General features: G+C 40.9%; 1 protein-coding gene across 10 annotated transcripts in view; it reads right to left on the bottom strand.

Annotated features, from left to right (window-relative positions):
* The window catches only part of PHEX (phosphate regulating endopeptidase homolog X-linked), a 221,876-nt gene that overhangs the window by 128,849 nt on the left and 72,575 nt on the right, over positions 1–20,452 (bottom strand). For all 10 annotated transcript variants that reach the window (XR_006816898.1, XR_006816899.1, XR_006816901.1 and 7 more), the window contains 2 exons: positions 17,601–17,694; positions 15,039–15,167 (listed from right to left, as the gene is read on the bottom strand). Coding sequence is in view for 6 of the 10 variants with exons in the window: in XM_045996132.1 (XP_045852088.1) it covers positions 15,039–15,167; positions 17,601–17,694 (223 nt within the window). In the remaining 4 variants the exon portion in view is untranslated. The remainder of the gene's footprint in view (positions 1–15,038; positions 15,168–17,600; positions 17,695–20,452) is intronic.

Genomic DNA, 20,452 nt, shown 5'->3' with positions numbered 1-20,452 from the left:
CCTCCAATGCCTGGCTACAACTCTCCAAACTAATGTTTTCCATGCTTCTCCCATCTTTGTGAGTTGAATTCATTTGAAAACTAAAATTGCCCTTTCTCCTAAAACCCTGCCAACAAGTAGGAATGATTTGACGCAAACTTCAGAGAAACCTCCAAAATCTCACACATAGGCAAGCTTCGTACCTGTTGCTCCGTGGGCCTTTCGAAAAGATCACCACAGATATTCAAGCGACAGACTAGAAAAATCAGACTATCACTGTCTGCTCTCACTCTAAAGATGCTTCAAGCTTGACATCTAGAAGTCGTCTCAACTACCTATCCTCAGACTCAAAGTGATTTTTAATTTGATGCAATCATTAACCATTGTCTTTGTATCCATACAAATGCCTCTCGTTTAATATCTGAATGGCTTGAACCATGGGCCTAACTTTGAGAACACAGCTGTATCACCGTCTCCTAAAATGAGTTTGATTTAACTGACCTACTGTCAGGCATACGAGACCAGTTCAACAAGATGGAACAACCTACCAACTCAAATTTTACTGTGTGAAACTTAAGGGAAGTTTTAGAGGAGGAAACTGTAGGGGCTAAGGCAGACTGCCCCAAAATGGCCCACTCTGGCATGGACATTATTTTGAATCACAAGCAATCAAAACCTAGCACAAACAGGGAAAGCTCTTTATCTCCCCCCTCAACTGTCTGCTTAAACCAAGAAGACAGCTGTTTACAGAGATTCCCCTTTACCTAAGAAACTTACCTGCATAATGGGGCAACCTTTGTTATTTAAACATCTCTCACCTTCCGCCAAATGGTCTCTCTTCCCTTTGTACCCTCAGACCCCCACCCCATTCCTGAGCTCATATAAGCCTCACGTTACTTGACTGTCTTTGGATTTTCGTGGCTTTATGGATTCTCCATACTTATGAAAATAAATTTGATTTATTGCTGTGAACCTACCTCATATCAATTTGATTCTTAGTCCAACAAGAAAGGCCTTAAAGGGCAGAGGAAATTCTTGCTCCCCTATATAAGTAAACTTAAGTGTTCTACCAATTTTAAATTGTTAGTTTTATGATTTCATAGCTCATGTGATAAGATTTTTCAGACATGATTTCATATCTCATAAAACATATAGCAGATGTTCAATAAATAGAAGTTGATTTATGCTTTTCAAGCCTCTGGTGGCATCTAGCAAAAAAATGAAACTGAATCTGAAATTGAATCAACTATCTTTCATATATGCTAATGTATAAGAGCTCTTCAAGCAGTTATTCAAAAATAGACTAATGGAAGTCAAATGACTTGGTAAGTTAACCCAGTCCGTTCTGACAGGGATCATGCTAAATGGTACAGGACAGATGGCTAAAAATGGTTTAAAAGATACATACTGTGTATCTGGTAGAAATAATCATGGGCTGCTAGAGTTCTAAAAAAGAAAGAAAGAAAAAGAAAAAAAATCTTTAAGGTTGATTGTGTGCATTAATCTTTTTTTGTGTGTGTGGGCATTAATCTTAAAACGATATAATTTTAAGAAAATTCTTAAAGCCATAATGTTGAATAGGTTTTCTGTTTTAATATGGATTTAGAAATGGTAAATAGTATCTCAGTTAATAAGATAGATTCAAAAGTCCCAGTCTCACCACTGGAGCAGAGCAGGACAGGTTTCCTTCAGTTGTTATCACTAGATTAGTGAGTGTGAAAAATGGAACTCATTATCAATAATTTATGTTGTTAACCCTACAAGAAACTGGCTGAGGGAAGTTTCTAAAACTTCTCTTTCTGGTAATTGTCACCTGACTAAAAACAGACACATTATATAAATCAATGTACCAATAAGTATTAAATATTTGCTATTAATACTGTAACTATTTATTAAAATGAGTCTGAATCGGCTCCTGGTAAAAAACAGAATAATGGTATGAAAGTAAGAAGTAAAGAAGAGACCCATATTGAAATGGGAGACGGGGTTAAGCCAGAAAAACTAAGGATAGTTAGAAAATGCTGAGGTTTCTGGAAGCCAAGCAAGCTAATAAAAACAAATCATACCAGTTTGGTTGGGATTAACAAACTTGCATAGCTATTAAATATGTTGGCAAAAGAAAAAAGATTATTAAGTTATTTGGGCCACAGACATGCTATAAAGCCTGTTGGCCGGTGGTGTACGAGTTTTGCACAACCTTTTATGAAAAACTTTAAGACTTGGGTGGAGATAATAAGGAATAAGACCTTATTTACTGGATATAAACAGAAAGACTGTTCAAATTTTATAACTTCTCTTTTCCACTTTCCTACTTCCTGCTGTAAGAGGGAATGAAGCAGAGACCAGAATAATATTTAGAAATCAACCAGTCTCATGAGGCCTAGCCTTTGGCTGTGGGTAAATTTCCCTGAGCAAGTAATTGCCTGGTCACTTCTAAAATTCAGCTGTTGGAAGGTGTAAATGGTTTTTTACAGTGAATGAATTTTTAGTACAGGGTCTTCTTAGTCCACAGGCCTGATCCGATCTGATCAACAAGACTACGGCCCATAATGTGGGACAAAGGCAACACTGTCCGATGTTATCCAAGACCAACAAGAAAGATGGGCCAAAATGTCATGGTCGTGGCAACACACTCAAAGCCAGAAGCGAGGGTAGTGTCCACACTTTTCTCAAAAGAATTCCCTATGAGCTATCTAAATTACTTGTTTTGCCGGGTTTCATTTTGCCAAAGGTTGCTGAAAAAGAGTTGCCGGGACTGGGGTTAGATGATGACCTTTGCTGTAACAAGATTTAGCCCACAGGGAGTTGTGAAACCTGGATCTGTTCTAGGAATTATATTTGTCTCCTTAAGCTGTTTCCTGAGACTCTCCTGGGAGCCAGATTTAGCATTAAATGATAGGGCAGGTTCCGGAGTGTGGCCAGGACACTAGTATTAAAAGGACCTTTGCCCAAGTGAAGGCTACTACAGTGGGTATGTGTGGAGGGTAAGGACAGCAATAACCTTCAGGGACCTCCCTCTCACTCTCTCGAAGAGAAATTAGGAAGAAGAGATTTCAGGGCAGGAGAGCCGCCACGTCTATGCGAGCACTTTGATGGTATGAATTCTCTCACTAGGATTCACCTTCGGCATGTCACATAGCAGTAACAGTAGCTAACAAGCACCGGGCACTTGCCTGCATACCAGGCATCGTGCTAAGTCTTCAATGTGGATTACCTCGCTCGTCCTCCCCACAAACCTCAAGGAATCTTTGTATCCCTTATCTGTGACTCACTGTAATGATGGCTTTAATTCTATCCCCCTTCCTTTGTCCACGCCGTCTGCTGTGTGACTGTCCCGTTCCTCTCACTAAAAACCGCAGGCTCTGTTTCACCGGTCTGTCAATCCGGACCGGCCCTATGGCTTGCTTTGGTCATTAGAATGCAGACCTGAGATCATGCCAGTTCCACGCCTGGGCCTCAGGAGGCCTCACGTGGTCCTGCCTGCCACAGTTGCACCCCTGCCATCGCTATGAGAACACACCCAGGCGAGCCAGCTGAAGGAAGTGAGCCATCCCGATCGCCTCTGCCAAAGCCAGCCTAGACCAGCCAAACCCCAGACGTTTGAGAAGCCCAGCCAAAGTAACCAGAGCTGCCCAGGGGCCCACCGGCTGACTCCGCACGTATCTGCAATAACTGCTCATTGGGGAAGGCCCCTGAGGTTTTGCGAATGATCGCCGCACAGCATCACTGTAGCAATGGAAACTGGTGCACCATTTATAAACAGGAAGACAGAGGCACAAGGATGGCAACTAACTCACCCCAACTAGTAAGAGTACAGCTGGGCTCTGAGATGCTAATGCAACTTTGCAAGAAACTGGATGTAATTTCTATACAAGGCCAGTATTTTAGAACTGTATTAAAAAGCCATTGGAAACTCAAATCACTTTGGTTTGCCTTCATTCAGACAGGTCTTCAGCAAAGAACCAAAGAAACTGATCTTGACATGATGGCTAACAGCCCTGATCAGACAAACAGAAATGGACATGGTGGCCAGAGAGGACAGCCCCGCTTTCCAAGACTTGTGTTGAAGGGAACTTTATCTGTATCTGTGCGATGGCTGGACTGAGAGCAGCCCTCGTAAGTTAGCAGCAACGGCCAGGGACGAAGAACCCCTCAGTATAAGGGCGTTGCTACAATGCGCAACACTGACTTTCATGTGACTTCTGCCACCAACATTAGAGTTACATCTCATTTACTCAACCACTGAGAGAAACGGTGAGCAGGGGAACTGAGAACTTCAATATTAATGGCAGCACATCAATTCAATTATCTTGGCTCACTAATGAGGTGAACTCCTAGTGTATGGAAGTTGCAAGTTCAAACTCCACGACTGCAATTGGACCCATGAGGGTACTTAAGTCTCTGGCACCAGTTTCAGTAGCATGGGCTGGGAGGAGAAACCTGTTTTGGGGATAAACATTACTATCGGAACTGGTCACACAGAGCAGCTCAGAAAATCGGAAGATACTGTAGGTCATCTACGGCATTACTTGGGGACATGAACAATGTCTTTACCAGAAAGGGAAAAAGAAATAAGTCCCTAGAGTGCCAGTGAAATTATTGAATTGTTTTACACAGGAAATAAAGCCTTAATTCCTCACTTAATAAGGTCTAAACCCAAAGCATAATAAAAGATTCATTCCTCTTTAACTAGATTAACCTTCTGCATATAGAATATTTTCATGTATAAGTATTATGTATGTTTTAACAATGTAGTAATGTCTTAAATGTTTTAAAAATTTTGTAATTTTTTTTGTTTTTTGTTGTTTTTTTTCCTTTAGAACAATTTATTTATTTAATTATTTATTTGACAGAGAGAGACATAGCGAGAGAGGAGACACAAGCAGGGGAAGTGAGAGAGGGAGAAGCAGGGTTCCCACCAACCAGGGAGCCCAATGCAGGGCTTGATCCCAGGATCCTGGGATCATGACCTGAGCAAAAAGCAGACACTTAACAACTGAGCCACTCAGGTGCCCCAAAAATTTAGTAATGTTTTAATGTGTAAGTGACTTTAGCTTTGATTTGAGCATTGACCAAGACTTTTCTTGACCAAACCATAGTCGGGTTCCTCTAAGCCCTCTTCTTGACTAGGCCTTGACCTTGGCCCCCATCCTGTCCTTGCCAAGTCTGTGTAGCCCAGTGTTAGCAAGAATCCCAGTCAGTCAGTCGCTTGTCTAGAGAGAATCCCCTACCCTTGGTATCAGAGCATCCTCTGTATCTGATCAAATCCCCCCTCCCTCACCCTTGCTATCTGATCACACTAGCCTGCCTTCAGCAAAAGCCCCCTCACCTCTGAGGTCTCATCTTAGCAATTTTCCATCCACTGACTCCATGGCTCTGTTTGTTGGACGTAAGTCCCCATTGGTCTTTCCTCTATTCAGAGTTGAGCCCAGTCTCTCTCACCTACTGTGATTAGTCCTTGCATTTTCTACAACAGTACTGAATAAATTCTTCCTCACCATTTAAAAAAAATATAAGAACAATTTTTTTCTTTAACAGGGTTCACTCTGTAACAAAAACATAGAAAATACGCGGTACCAACAAAAATGTGCCTATTGGTATTGGTAGAGCGGAGATACATGAATAAAGATAAGTAGAGTTTGGGGACATAGTGACTGTAATGAAATGAAGTGACATAGTTTCACACCGGAAGAACTCAGCACAGCCAAAATGTTCAAATGTGAAACTAACTTCACTGAATTTTCTAGAAACTAGAGTTAAAGCTGAAAGAATTTTTTTTTGCATTAACACTTAATAGAAAATTGTTCTTTAAGGTACATGCTCACATTTCTGTCTTGTTAACTAAAGAATTACGAACACTTTTAAAAAGCATTTTTTGATGAGAATGCTTACAGAGCCTTAGGTTACCGTTCCAAACATCAGGGAACACTCCTCAGACTACTATATGTAGAAAATATTTAAAAGATATACCTAGAAAATTTGCTCTTGGATAAAGTCTCTGATAGCATCTGAATCAGCTCATTTCTTACTATTTTCCTCTTTCTTCTGAAAATTATATGAACATGAGAATGTGATGTCAACTGGTTGGACTTGAATTAAGCTTTTACTGTACTTATCTTTTTTTTTTAAAGATTTTATTTATTTATTTGACAGAGAGAGATCACAAGTAGGAAGAGAGGCAGGCAGAGAGAGAGGAGGAAGCAGGCTCCCCGCGGAGCAGAGAGCCTGATGCGGGACTCGATCCCAGGACCCTGAGATCATGACCTGAGCTGAAGGCAGCGGCCTAACCCATTGAGCCACCCAGGTGCCCCTACTGTACTTATCTTTAAAATAGTGAAGTATTAGAAGCAAAACCTATTCCAATTATTTCCTATCTCTAAAACACTAAGAAATAAACATGTGCCTTTTATTTTTATAAGATCTTAATATTAGAATAAATAATATCCTGATAAGGGTAAATTAATTATAAAACAAGCCACTTAGAATTCCTCTCACTGGGGCATCTGGGTGGCTCAGTCAGTTAAGCATCTGGCTCATGACTGACTCACGATTTTAGCTCAGGTCATGACCTCATGGGTCCTGAGATTGAGCCCTATGCTGGGCTCAATGCTCAGAAGGAAGTCTGCCTGAAGATTCTCACTGCCTCTCCCTTTGCCCCTGCCCACTCACAAGTTCACTCTTTCTCTCTAAAATAAATAAATCCTTTAAAAAAAAAAAAAAGAAGAAGAAGACGACGACGAAGTCTCCTCATCCTGACTGGTTTCCTCATTCCAGATATAAAATCAGTGAAGATTCGAGGGTTGTTTTGTTTTTCATTGAGAAGCAGGGGAATAAAGCCCAAGTTTAAAGCTATATTGTCTGGGCATGAACACCACCTGAAGCATTTTTAAGCTGTCTGATCTTTGGATTACTTAAACTCTTTGAGCCTCGGTTTGCTCATCTGGAAAATGGGGGGGGCAGTAAAAGCAGATATTGGACCATTATGAGTATCAAATGAGTTAACACGTTAAACACACTTAGAAGAGAACCAGATATCCAGTTAAACCTCAGTAAAATTAGCTACTTTATTATTACTGCCAGATTATTAAAGCATAAAACCCTTACCACTGTAATCACACTAGGCCCACGCTGACCATCCCTTCCTTTCCTGGCTATTTTTGGTATCTTCACCTACCCTCCATGGATGCAGATACTTACATGGGCATTTAATGATATATTTTAGATATAAATCATCATCAATAATTAAAGAAAAAGGGAGGGGCACCTGGCTGGCTCAGTCAGTAGAGTGTGCAAATCTTGATCTCGGGGTCACGCTTTCGAGCCCTATGTTAGAGGTAGAGTTTACTTTAAAAATAGTAACAGAGGGGGCACCTGGGTGGCTCAGTGGGTTAAGACTCTGCCTTCAGCTCAGGTCATGATCTCAGGGTCCTGGGATTGAGTCCTGCATCAGGCTCTCTGCTCGGCAGGGAGCCTGCTTCCTCCCCTCTCTCTCTCTTTCTCCCTGCCTCTCTTCCTACTTGTGATCTCTTTCTGTCAAATAAATAAAATCTTAAAAAAAAAAAAAAAAAACAGTAACAGAGGTGTCTGGGTGGCCAGTTGGTTGGGCATCTAACTCTTGATTTAGGCTCAGGTCCTGATCTCAGGGTTCTGGGATCGAGCCTCACATCAGGCTCTGTGCTCAGCAGAGTCTGCTTGTCCCTCTCCCTCTGCTCCTCCCCCTGCTCACATGCTCCCACATGCATACGTGTGCTCTCTCTCGCAAATAAAAATTCAAACATGTTTTTAAATTAGTAATAATAATTTTATAAAAAGAAAATGGAAAAGCAAAATATCAAGTAATATTCCAGACATCCTTCCTCCCCCACACCCACAAACACACCCCTAGTTTTCCCCTGTCATTTAGGTCATGAGCATTTAGATCAGAGTTTGTTACCATGGGACAAGAACATCATCTCTGTTTATAGCAACAATATATCCTGTATTCTTCGAGGAGTCCCACTTTCCTGTGTAAAGCCTTCCACAAAAGCAACTTGTTGGTGTTTAGCTAATACACTGTATTTTAAAATTGTACATGGTCTTCTAAATAAGATTTAAGAAATTAAAGAAGATCTCTACTAAACAAGGTCCTGATTTTTGTTTCTGAAGACTGAGGGGAGAGAGAGAATGTTAGTGTAAAAGACACAGAATGGTGTCCCCAGGACATATTTCATTTAGCCTCCAAAGTATTGACCAAGATTTAAAATATGGGAGATTTCACATAAAAATCCCTATTTCTGAATTCTCTCTAAAAAAAAAAGAGAGAGAGAAACATAGTTTCTCTCTCTCTCTCTCTCTCACACACACACACACACACACACACACACACACACATCAGAAACCTAGCAAGGCAGGCATTCTGCATGAATATAGCTTGAGCTGAATCGTGAAAAATATACTCATTCTTATTCACCACTACTGTGTCCCAGACACCAAGTTCCAGAGGCAATTTCCTCTCATCATTGCACTTGCCCTGGCTTTTGCTGATACCTAGACAGCTTTATTTCTGTATGTTATTTAATGTTATTGCCTGTGAGGGTATATGATCTTGGAACCCCTGGCTTTCAGCTTGACCAAGACCTTTGCAACTTCAAGGCACTGAATGCCTTTAACTTGTAGACTCCTCTCCATCCAGTCTATGAGCCAATGAGAAGCAAGATTCCCAGCTGCTAACTGCAGAGAAGCATCTGGAATTTATCTCCTTTACGCTGGTACACCAGGGAACCTGAAACACCCTCACCAAGTAGCAGCCTGACTCCCACTCCAAATCCTGGTTCCCAAGCCATGAATCCTGGTATTGTTTGAGTCCTTCTCCCCTAATATTAGAGCCTCCCGTGAAACCCAATTGGTCAGGGACCGATGATCCTGCCCTCCCAAACCTGGCTATGAGCACGCTCTCACCCAGGGACTAAATCCCCAGCCCACCGAACTCAACAGATCCCTCTTCAAGTCTTTAAATGGGCACTATCCAATATGGTAACTGCATGTCCAAAATGGTAGCCACAGTGGCAAAAGAACGCTTGAAACGTGGCTAATCTGAAGTGAGCTATCCTGTAAGTATAAAATAGACATGAAATTTCAAAGACTTAGCTTGAAATAAAGCATATAAACTATCACATTAATCATTGTTATATTTATTACTTGTTGAGATGATAACATTTTAGACAAATTTAATTGAACAAAATATATTAAAATTAATTTCACCTGTTTCCTTTTACTTTTTTAAGATTTTATTTACTTATTTAACAGAGAGTGAGCGCGCAAGCACAAGTAGGCAGAGCGGCAGGCAGAGGGAGAGGAGAAGTGGGCTCCATGGGGAGCCTGATGTGGAACTCAATCCCAGGGCCCTGGGATCATGACCTGAGCCAAAGGCAGACCCTTAACCGACCGAGGCATCCAGGTGCCCCTTCCTTTTACTTTTTCAATGAGGCTGCTAGAAAATGTAAAATTACATGCATGGCTTATGTTCAAGTTCTTTTAGATAGTGCCTCTCTAGGTAACAAAGACAACTACTGCCCAAAGAGTTCTGCAACTATTCTCACTCCACTGGCCTAGCCTACAGCCAGTCCCACATGGGTGAAGGCCCTATCCCGCTATCAAAGACCACAAGAGTCTTCCTTATGCGTCTTTAGGGGGCTTTGCATTGAAGAACTCTCCTTTTTTACATGCTATTCCTTCCCATTTCGAATTAAATCTGTAAAACTCCTGTAGTTATGTGTAAGTAAAATAGTATGAACGTATATTTGTGTCTGTGTGTGTGTGTGTGCACGTGCGCACGTGTGCTCACATGCACACTTGCCTATGAGAAGTGGAAAAGAAATAGCAACTTGGAATTGTGTGTTTTCCCCAGTGAAAAGGAAGAGATCCCTGGTTGGTGGGGGGCTTACTCCTCTACAAAGGAAACCTCAAAGGGAACTGCTCTCTCCTGCCCTCGATAACAAACGATGCCAAGCAGAGGTAGTTGGGCCAAATCCACCATTAAGAGACTATACAAAGAAAAAGAGAGAGAGAGAGAGACTATACAAAGGGTTACTGAGGAGAAGCAGGAAGCCCTTCGGAAGAACCTAAATACCAGTTGTCAAAGGAAAACTAATCAGTTCATGGGAGAAAAAAATAACAAGAGGCCTGGAGACCCCTACCCAGGGTTTGACAGAGTCCTTTTAAACCAATCTGAACAAGGAAGTTTTTCAATGATTTGAAAAAACTGAAGCAGCTACTTGCACTGAAGCAACAGGTTTTGGTCAACAAAGTGCTGGTGTCCCAGTCAACAGCCTACCCCGCTCACACGAATCGCCAGGGTTGGGCTTCTGGTGGAAAGTGTTTGCAGGCAAATGAGTGCTGCAAAGGCCTTGCTACTCCAGGTGTGGTCCCTGGATCAGCAGCATCAGCACCACTTGGGAACTTGGTGTGCAAGTTCTCGGTCCTAACCCAGACCTAAGTTAAAAAGATCCTTTATAAAATGCAGTGAGATTTTTGCATTTTTACAAGAACAGCCTCGTTTGATTTGTGTACACATTCAAGCCTGACAAGCACCTGAAATTTAACCTTCTGAATGTACTCCTCTGCTTAGCAAATTTTTTTGTAAATAAAACAATGGCAGCCTTCCTTTGGAGTTAGACTCTCTGGAATTTGTCTCACTGGGGATCTTTCTGGTTTTCTTTTTCTTTGGGCTGTAGTTAATAATACAGAATGTTTTTCAAGTAAATCAGTGGTTCCAGGTGGTTCTTGGATGAGAGCCCTGTAGCAAGGCTATAAAAAGTCAGATATTTCTCTTATAAGTTTCCAACTTAAGTATTCCCTGAGGCAAATAGCTTCAGCTTAAGGGAGGAAAACAATTTTATGTAAAATAGATGAGTATCTGTGTAACTATCCCACTACTTCCAAGTCCCATGTATATCAAAATAAGGGGGGGAAACTGCCAAAATCAACTTTATTTTAGAATATTACACCCTAACACATGAAAAGGGGACTTTCACACCAAAACTGAGAAAAACAAATTAATCCACATACCTTTCATATTACTTAAAATTCTTCTACTGCCAAAAAAAACCACATGCACAAAAAAACAAAAAAAACCCTCTGTTATGCCTTAATTGTTTTTATATCCTTCCCAAAGCTTATAATGTTACCACTGTGATTATCTGATAAATTCTCAATCCATTTACTCTAAGCAAAGAGTGAAAGAAAACACGCAATAGAATATTGAGCATCCTGAAATAAGACATTAATTCTCCAGTGGAATTATTTGCAAGAAGGGGAATTGCAGGTTCAAATACAGTCTCAATGGCAGAAAACTGGCAGAAAATTCCCCAAAGCGTAAAAAAAGGGAAAAACCCAGGTAAATATACTTAGATTTAAGGTATTCCAAGGCAAACTTCAGCAAATACATAGTTATGTGTTACCTACTGTAGGGGCCAAGGCCTAACTGCCCCAAGATGGGCCACCTTGGCAAGATTATTTTGAGTCAAAAGCAAACAAAACCCAGCAAACTCAGGAAAAGTTCCTTACCTCCCCCTCAGCTGCCTACATTTACACCAGTAAGGCGAGCCTGTGCCTGAGGAAGAGAGCTATTAACAGAGATTCCTCTGTACCTAAGTAATCTATGGGCATAGCAGGGCCAGCTCATTTTTCCAAACATCTTCTCTCACCTTCCTGCAAACGGTCTTCTTCCCCTTTGTATCCTCACACCCTCCCCTTTCTCCCGAGCTCAGGAGCTCATGTAAGCTTCATGGTGCCAGCCTTTAAAATTTCATGTCTGTGTGGATTCTCCATATGCACAAGGCTAAATTTGGTTTTGTGCTGTTGATCCGTCTCATGTCAATTTGATTCTTTGTCCAGCTAAAAGGACCCTGAGGGAGACTGTGTGGCTCAGGTGGTTAATCGAAGGAATCTTGATTTTGGCTCAGGTCATGATCTCAAGGTCACAAGATCAAGCCCTGCTTCAGGCTCCCTGCTCAGTGTGGAGTCTGCTTGAGATTCTCTCTTTTTCCCTCTGCCCCTTCCCCTGCTTATGTGCACACATGCGCTCTCTCTTCCAAATAAATAACATCTTCAAAAAAAAAAAAAAAAGGACCTTGAAGGGTATAGGAAATTCTTCCTCCCCCACAGTATTAACACATAAAACCAAACAGTTCGTACTATGTAGCAGCGCATGATACCAATTACTTGAATTATTGTGATGTAACAGACTTTACGTGTTTGCCTTTAAAATCAGTGACTGTTGAGCACCTGCATCCAAGCTGCTCAATATTCTCATCTGAATGACTGCAATAGATCATTATTAGTGAAATATACCTAGAATATATCTCTGGGGCATACTGATTATTTGGGACGGATTATTTCTGAGAAGTTACAGACACAGGGAACCCTCTCAAAACAGAGTCAAAGCTACCCTTTTGTGAGAGAAATTAACATTTAGGAGGGAAATCTCCCATACAAGGGTATCTTCCTCCCTGTATCAGGAAAAGGAGGACGACTCTCATCTCTACAAACTCTGATCGATGGAGAAGAGCATGGACTTAAATCTGCATAATAACCTTATCTTTTGTCTACTGTGCTTTTCCTGGTAACCTCCCAACCCTGGCCTGCCCACCCCTGTGCCCCCGTATTCTCATCTTCTTTTTCCTTAGCTGGGGATGGTAATTAAGGTGGTGGCCTGGGCCACTTCTGGGAGTTCCTCAGTTTTCCTGAGTCTCTCTCTTATATACAGGAGGTATATGCCTTATTAAACTTGCTTTTTTTTTTTCTCTTGTTAATCTGTGTTTTTACCACAGTGGGATCTCAAGAACCTGGAAGGGTAGAGGGAGATTATTTTTCCTGCCCTATATTAGTTAATTATGTCTAGATATTTTGCTTCATGACATTCATAAACCATAATTCATCACAAAGAAAAGACACACCAAAAAATCCCCACCATGGCTAAATCCAAGTTTCTAATTTCAAAATACACTCTCTCTTCCCATGCAGCAGAAACAAATGAAGAAGAAGACACTGTGAAGGGGAGGAGTCTTTTAATTTATGACCTTCAACCTCATCTACACCATTACTGCCTCCAGGTAACCATGTTTCCTCAGTTTACTCACTCTCCCATTTCCCTGGACAATGATTTCACACCTTCCCTTCTCTCTTCCAACCTTGAACCCCAACCTCTGTCCTCAAGCCAAGATTCACACCCACTGCCTCCTTAACATCTTCACAACTGCAAGTCTGATAATCTCTCAAGTTCAACATGGCCACAACTAACTTCCTGATCTCTCCCAAGCCCAAATCTGGTTTCCACAGCATTCCTCTTCTCAGTTAACCACAACTTCATGCTTCCACTGAAATCAGACTCAAAGCTCTCAGTCTCAGATCCCTCACTCAATCTGTCAGCAAATTATGTGGGTTCCACTTCAGAATCCAACCCCTGTTCACAACTTCGACTGCTACCAACTGGTCCAAGCTACCATCATCTCTCACCTGGTCCCTCCAATGGTCCTTTTTTTTTTTTTTTTTTAAGTAGGCTCCACACCCAGCATGGAGTGCAGCGCAGGGCTTGAACTCACAACCCTGAGATCAAGACCCGAGCTGAGATCAAGAGTTGGACACTTAATTGACTAAACGCCCCAGGTACCCCTTTCTTTCAATGGTCTTCTAATTAGTCTCCCTGATTCTGTCCTTGACTCCCTCCAGTCTCTTCTCAACACAGCAGCAGATTGATCCTTTCAACATAAGTCAGGTCACATCAAGCCTCCTCTCAAAAGCCCACATTAGCTCCCCACTGCACTCAGGATAAAAATCCACAATGGCCCAGAAGACCTTACAAAATGCCACTGACTCTATTATTGCTCTGAGTGCAGCACCTACCCCTTACCCTTAGTCACTCCGTTCTGGCCACATGGGCCTCCCTGCTATTATTTGAGCGCTCCAGCCCCATCCCAGCCATAGGACTTTGTGCACTAGCTATTCCTTCAGTCTGGAACACTCTTCCCCCAGACAGCTGCCGTATCTAATTCTCTCACATCCTTCAAATCTTTACCAAATGTCATCCTCACAGTGAAGCTTTCCTTGACCACCCTAATGAATCCTATAACCTGCCCCAAACACCCTTACCTTATAGCATGCCCAATTCCTTTATACCTTGATCTCCTTTTTCTTTTTTCCAGGATCCTTACTATCTTTCAAAATACTTGTCTGTTCCCCCACCCAATAGAATGTCAACTCAATGAGGTCAGGGATCTTTTTTCCTGTTCTCGGTTGTGTCCCAGGTGCCTGGAACAGTGCCTGGCATATAACAGGTGTTCAATAAGTATTTGTTGAGTAAATTAATGAAACTAAACCTCATGTTTTATTAGAAGATAGATCTGGCTGGGCCATTAATGGCATTATGGCAACTACAAATTACCACAGATCATAGGTACAGGAAAAGCTCATTACATTGCTCACGGCATTTTTGTATATGCTTAGGAATTCCCAAAATAAAAGGATTTCTTTTTAGGTTAACAACAAAAAATAGACACACAGTATTGTCTCTGAAATAAATGTCACACCTCTGAAGTTTCCAGAACACAGCGTAAGACAAGTAGGGAAAAAAAACTTGCATTTTATTTCTATTTCTAAACCATTTAATAGTTATTAAATATATTACAAATTTCTTTGTCTCAGGGTCTCCAGCTTCTTCATCTCTAAAACAAAAAGGCTCTACCTTTTGTAATTACAAAGTCCAATCTGTATTCATAAAATTATCTAGGCCCTCTTTGTTCCTAAGCATCGACTTTACACATTTAACTTCTACAGGAGAAATTCAGACACTGGATGACAGAACATCATGCTTCTTTTCTCACTTCTAACTTGTCTTAACTTTCAAGACTATATTCTAGGTTTGAGTTTGTAGTTAATGTTGTACTGCAGGAATTCCTCTCTGAAGTTAAAATATTATTCTATCTAGGTTCTTCACTCTCAGAGCTGCGATGGGCCTGCTGGCCATGCCCACGTCAGACCCGGCAGACTGCCATGGCTCTTACCAGCGGGGGAGCAGAACTTACCATCTCCTTCTTGTTTTCCTGGAAGTGCACATCCACAAACATTTTCCCAACAACGTAAGGGAGGGTACTTTCGATAAAGTTTACACATTTGTCCCACTGAGGCAATAGAGTTGTGGTTCCCTGAATTACCTGTGGGAGACAAATGATCCAGATTGAGGTTCACTTGGATAAAACCTATGGCTGAAAAAAAAAAAATCACACAACCTGAAGAAAACAGGCTACAAAACATCGCACACCCCAACCCATATACATGGTCTCTTGGTAAAGCTGACAGTGAAATCAGATGAAAAAATAAATTCTGCTTGTTCCTAGTTAGACTTAAAACTGAATGAAAATATCTTGATGGTAGAAAATAATGTATTTATCCTTTCCTTTCAATTTTTCCCATTAAATGAAGGATTAGGAGAATGGCACAGTTTTTTTCAGTTAGCAGGGAAATGAGTGGATGCTGTCCCATCCAAGTGTCTAGATAGCCTTTAATAGCTATTGGTAGGGGCACCTGGGTGGCTCAGTGGGTTAGAGCCTCTGTCTTCAGCTCAGGTCATGATCTCGGGGTCCTGGGATCGAGCCCCACATCAGGCTCTCTGCTCAGCAGGGAGCCTGCTTCCCACCCCTTCTCCCTCTGCCTGCCTCTCTGCCTACTTGTGATCTCTGTCTGTCAAACAAATAAATAAAATCTTTAAAAAAATAGCTATTGGTAATTTAAGTTCCACTAGGAAAGTTTCACTAGGAAAGGTCTAGTATCAATGGGTGATCAAAGTTCCTGCCCGGCGAGGGTTTCCTTCCTCTGGGTAGTACAGTCACAAGTCCAAGGACAACATGGCCCATGTGAACGACCCAGGAGGCATATTTACATCCTATCGTAGCAAAGGACACACCCGTAACAAAGTAAAAAAAAAAGAAAGAAAGAAAGAAAAAAAGATGAAAATGTTTTTTCCATCTGTCCCAATTAAGCCATTATAGGAAAACATTTACAAACAAGCTAGGAGGTTCCAAAGCAGGACTTGGAAGGCTCAAAGGTTTACTCTTGGTGATGAAAGCAAAGAAATAAATAGTGTTTAAAATTCCCTTGGAGGATGGAAGTTCAGTGCTCAAAGCACAAACTGAAGGCAAGCGGCAAGGCAGGGAGGCCCTGAGCATGGTGGCCCCATGGCCTACACCACGTTAGCCCCAGGCTGCTGGCGCGGCTGACGCGGGCTTAATGCTTAGATCCATCTCTCCGTCCTTCCCCCTGCTCTCCGGCAACACAACCCCTCGCAGACAGAAGGAATCGATGTATTTTTTAAATCTCTAGAGAGGGATATCCTACAACTGTCTTTGGCAACTCCACGTTATATTTAGCTCTTTACACTGAAGAAACATCCCCTCCTCATACCTAACCCGCCAATTTTCACACACTACTTCTTACACCGTTCTCTCTCATTCTCTTCACAGTAGGGCTGAAAAGCAGGTGGGTACTATCTTTTACGTGATCCACAGGAGTTAAAAATACACATGCATATATACAAATATAAATATATATTTAACATATGTATATATAGGCACATACAAATATATATATATATATTTAAATAAATCTACTTGTAACTTAACCTTTTGATATGACCTCAATAAATACAGGTGTTTTATGGTGTTCTCTATAAAACTCAATAATCTAGTGACTTTGAGAGCCAAAATGTGTCCAAAATAACTGTACTACTGCTCAATAGTAATGACCCACCAAAAATTCCTGTATTTACCTTTCTCTAATAACCAAAACATCTGTTAAATGAAAGCACTGTTATAAAATGTCATTCACTTCTAGTTGAGAGAAAAATAGATTTAAAATACCTTTTAAAAGTCACACAATATTTAAAATACAAAAAAATAAAAAACAAATAAACAGAAAACCATTAGGTCCTTAATAATGGGAAAATTACTCAGACAAAAGTTTGTGAAACAAAGGCAAAATAACACCTATGTAAGTGAGGGAGTGAAGCGAAAATCAAAGAACCAAGTGAGAGGGAAAGAAGCAAAGTATTTGAGGCAGCTGAGCTGGGTTCCTCAGGGAGACTAGATGTAGGCCTCTTTGGCCTAGCAGCATTGGGATAAATTCAAAGACTGAATAAAAGTCAAGATAAAGACAAAATTCTACCCCTAAATTAAGATGAAACTTCATCAACTAATATGTGTATTATACATATTTTGAATATTTATAATACTGAAAATGAAAAATAGTTACAAATATATCACTAAGATATATTTGAATTACAGTGACCCAGTTAAAAACACTGGGGAAAACGGGAAAAGGTCAGTAAGAGGGAATGAAAACAAGATTTCTGTCCTAAATATTGCCCCAAATATCTTTATATGGCCTCATCAAAGTACAGCTTGGGTGTAGTTTACAGTACATAAGGTTTCACTTAATAAAAAGAAATAAATCAAAAAAAAGTAGAGCTTGGGCTGCAAAACTCCCTCTGTCCCATCCCTAAAGATGATTTTTATTGGATTAGTCAATATACAGACTGTTCCAGCATGTAAAGTTATCCAGTGATGTAACACTGCAATCTTCTTCAAACTTACCCGTGAGAATTCGAGCCACCTATACTGAAAGCGCCTGCTAAGGTTTGGAATTCTGGAATAAACCATCCTCCACACCAAATAGTTGGCAATGGTCCTGTTAGCAGAGAGAAATGTGTATTTATTACAATTAGGTTGATACCTGATACTCCACAGAACACCCTGGGGAAAACTGCTCGCCAAGCTCCATGGAGGGACCTCTGCTCATAGAAAACTGTAGAACTTGCACTTGAGAAATGATATAAGATGACACAGTGTCAATAAGCTCAACCAAAACTGGCTTGCTTTTCACCACTTAATACAGGGAGATGAAATGAAGATTCCAACCCGAGGCCTTAAGCATCAACGTTTTGCTTTCCCTCTCAGGGCATGGAATCCACTGTTGAGCCTAGACTTTTCTATCTAGAAACTGTCCATACACTGGAATTATTAGGTGACCTCAAAAATGAAGATGAATTCTTACTTTTGGGAACAAACATTAATATGTTGGCCAATACCAATTATCTAGATTGCACCTTGATTCTATCCTTATATGAGCTTGAGTTTGTCACTTAAACTTGCTGATTTTATGTTTTCTTATCATACAACGAGGATGATCCCTACCTTATAGGTTTACTGTGAGGTTCAAGTAAGTAACAAAACCCTTAATAAAGAGTAAATTCCAGATTTTTTATTGCCATTATTTCCAAACATATGAACACGCCCATACACTCAAGTAGTGCCCATAACAGATATTTTTAAAAATCCATTACCTTTTGTTAACTGTTGTCTTTTTCTATAAGCAAAAGATGTCCTGACCTTAGAAGGATTTATGATCTAATTCAATAGTGACGATGAATTTTTAATGACCCATCCCCTCGCAGTTGTGCCATTACCATGGTGGCTAATAATACACATTCCTGAGATGGCTCTTGGATCATCCAGCCATGTTACATCCATGTGACATGAAGATGGCATCTGGCCCATTAAGAATGACCAACTCTCTTACCCTACAACCCAGCAATTGCACTACTGGGTATTAACCTGAAGATACAAATATAGTGATCCAAAGGGGCATTGGCACCCGAATGTTTATAGCAGCAATGTCCACAATAGCCAAACTATGAAAAGAATCTAGATGTCCATCAACAGATGAATGGATAAAGATATATGTGATATGTGATAAAATATATATGCACTGGAATACTATGCAGCAATTAAAAGAAATGAAATCTTGCCTTTGCAACAACACGGATGGGACTAGAAGGTATGCTAAGTGAAATAAGTCAATCAGAAAAAGACAATTGTCATATGATCTGTCTGACACGAGAAATTTGAGAGGCAGGGTGGTGGGTCATGGCGGGACAGGGAGGGGAAAAAAATGAAACAAGATGGGACCCGGGAGGGAGACAAACCATAAGAGACTCTTAATCTCGTGAAAGGAACTGAGGGCTGCTGGGGGCGTGGAGAGGGATAGGGTGGCTGGGTGATGGACATTCGGGAGGGTGTGTGCTATGGTGAGTGCTGTGACTGATGATTCATAGACCTGTACCCCTGAAACAAATAATACATTATATGTTAATTTTAAAAAGGGGGGAGGGGCTCTTGGGTGGCTCAGTTGGTTGGGCGGCTGGCTGCCTTCAGCTCGGGTCATGGTCCCAGGATCCTGGGATCGAGTCCCACACTGGACTCCCTGCTTGGTGGGGAGCCTGCTTCTTCCTCTCACTCTGCTGCTCTCCCTACTTGTGCGCTCTCTCGCTCTCTGTGTTAAATGAATAAATAAAATCTTTAAAAATAAAATAAAATAAGACAGAACAACCAACTCTCATTTGCATGGCACTCTAACCCAGTGGATGTACACACTCAGCAATTAAATACATTCCAGTCTATTCACCCAGTATTTGTACAGCTATTTTAACTTATATAGAGATATACTAATGTACTAACATATTAGGAATGCTTTTAACAAATACAGAAATAGGAGTTTCAAAAGATAAAATGAAACAAAGATATTTTTAAAAGCTCAAACACTATTAGTTAATTCTTCAAGAAATATTATCCACATAGGATTGGGTTACTACAACCATAACAGTGGACACAAACCCTATTTCATAGAATGTTCCTGACTATTTCAAAACATTTTGAACATATCCTGGTAAGATCTGGTTAGACCACCATTGTTTCTTACCTTGTCATCCGGCTAACCAAGATAGTGCACTAGACTGGCAGAAGGCTCACTCCTGCCATTTTCCTGATGTTCACTTTGTTCTTACATTATTAGTAATAGCTTTGATTCCTGTTTCTCTACAAGAATTTTTTAAGCTGCTTGTCTATTCTGTGGGGGTTAAACCACTTGAAACAATTCATTAATCTACAGGTATATAGTAAATGGCTTGAGATTATTTTCTCAACGGAACAACTGAAAACAAACCCATGAGGGTGACGGTGTCCTCCCTCTCATGTGCGTCATACAGATCAAATGAAGGGTCTATGACCATCTATATAGGACTCAACTGAGCCTAATTCTCTTTTCAGTGGGAAAAAAAATGAAGATATGTAAAAATTCTCTAATTTTCTTCTCAGACACAGTGGACCACGCTGAAGTATGCATACTTCCCCTCAGAGACAACACTCTCAGCAGCGACGTCCAGCCCTATTTTCAGCCTACTATGCTAAATATGTAGTTGGAGGTCATTCCGTTGGATCTTCTCAGTTCACATTTCTATTCTTGAGCAAGAAGTGCTTGCTGAGCACTTCCTGTTGGCCAACCGTCATTCCAGATGCCCTGAGTACTGTAAAGAAATAGGAGTCCAGCACCTACATTCAGAGAGTGAAGAGTCTCGCTGGGGCACACAGAACTTCAGATTTCTGCTTGC

Source organism: Meles meles, chromosome X (assembly GCF_922984935.1).
Source record: "Meles meles chromosome X, mMelMel3.1 paternal haplotype, whole genome shotgun sequence".
Taxonomy (NCBI): domain Eukaryota; kingdom Metazoa; phylum Chordata; class Mammalia; order Carnivora; family Mustelidae; genus Meles; species Meles meles.
This window is presented reverse-complemented; position numbering and strand designations above follow the sequence as displayed.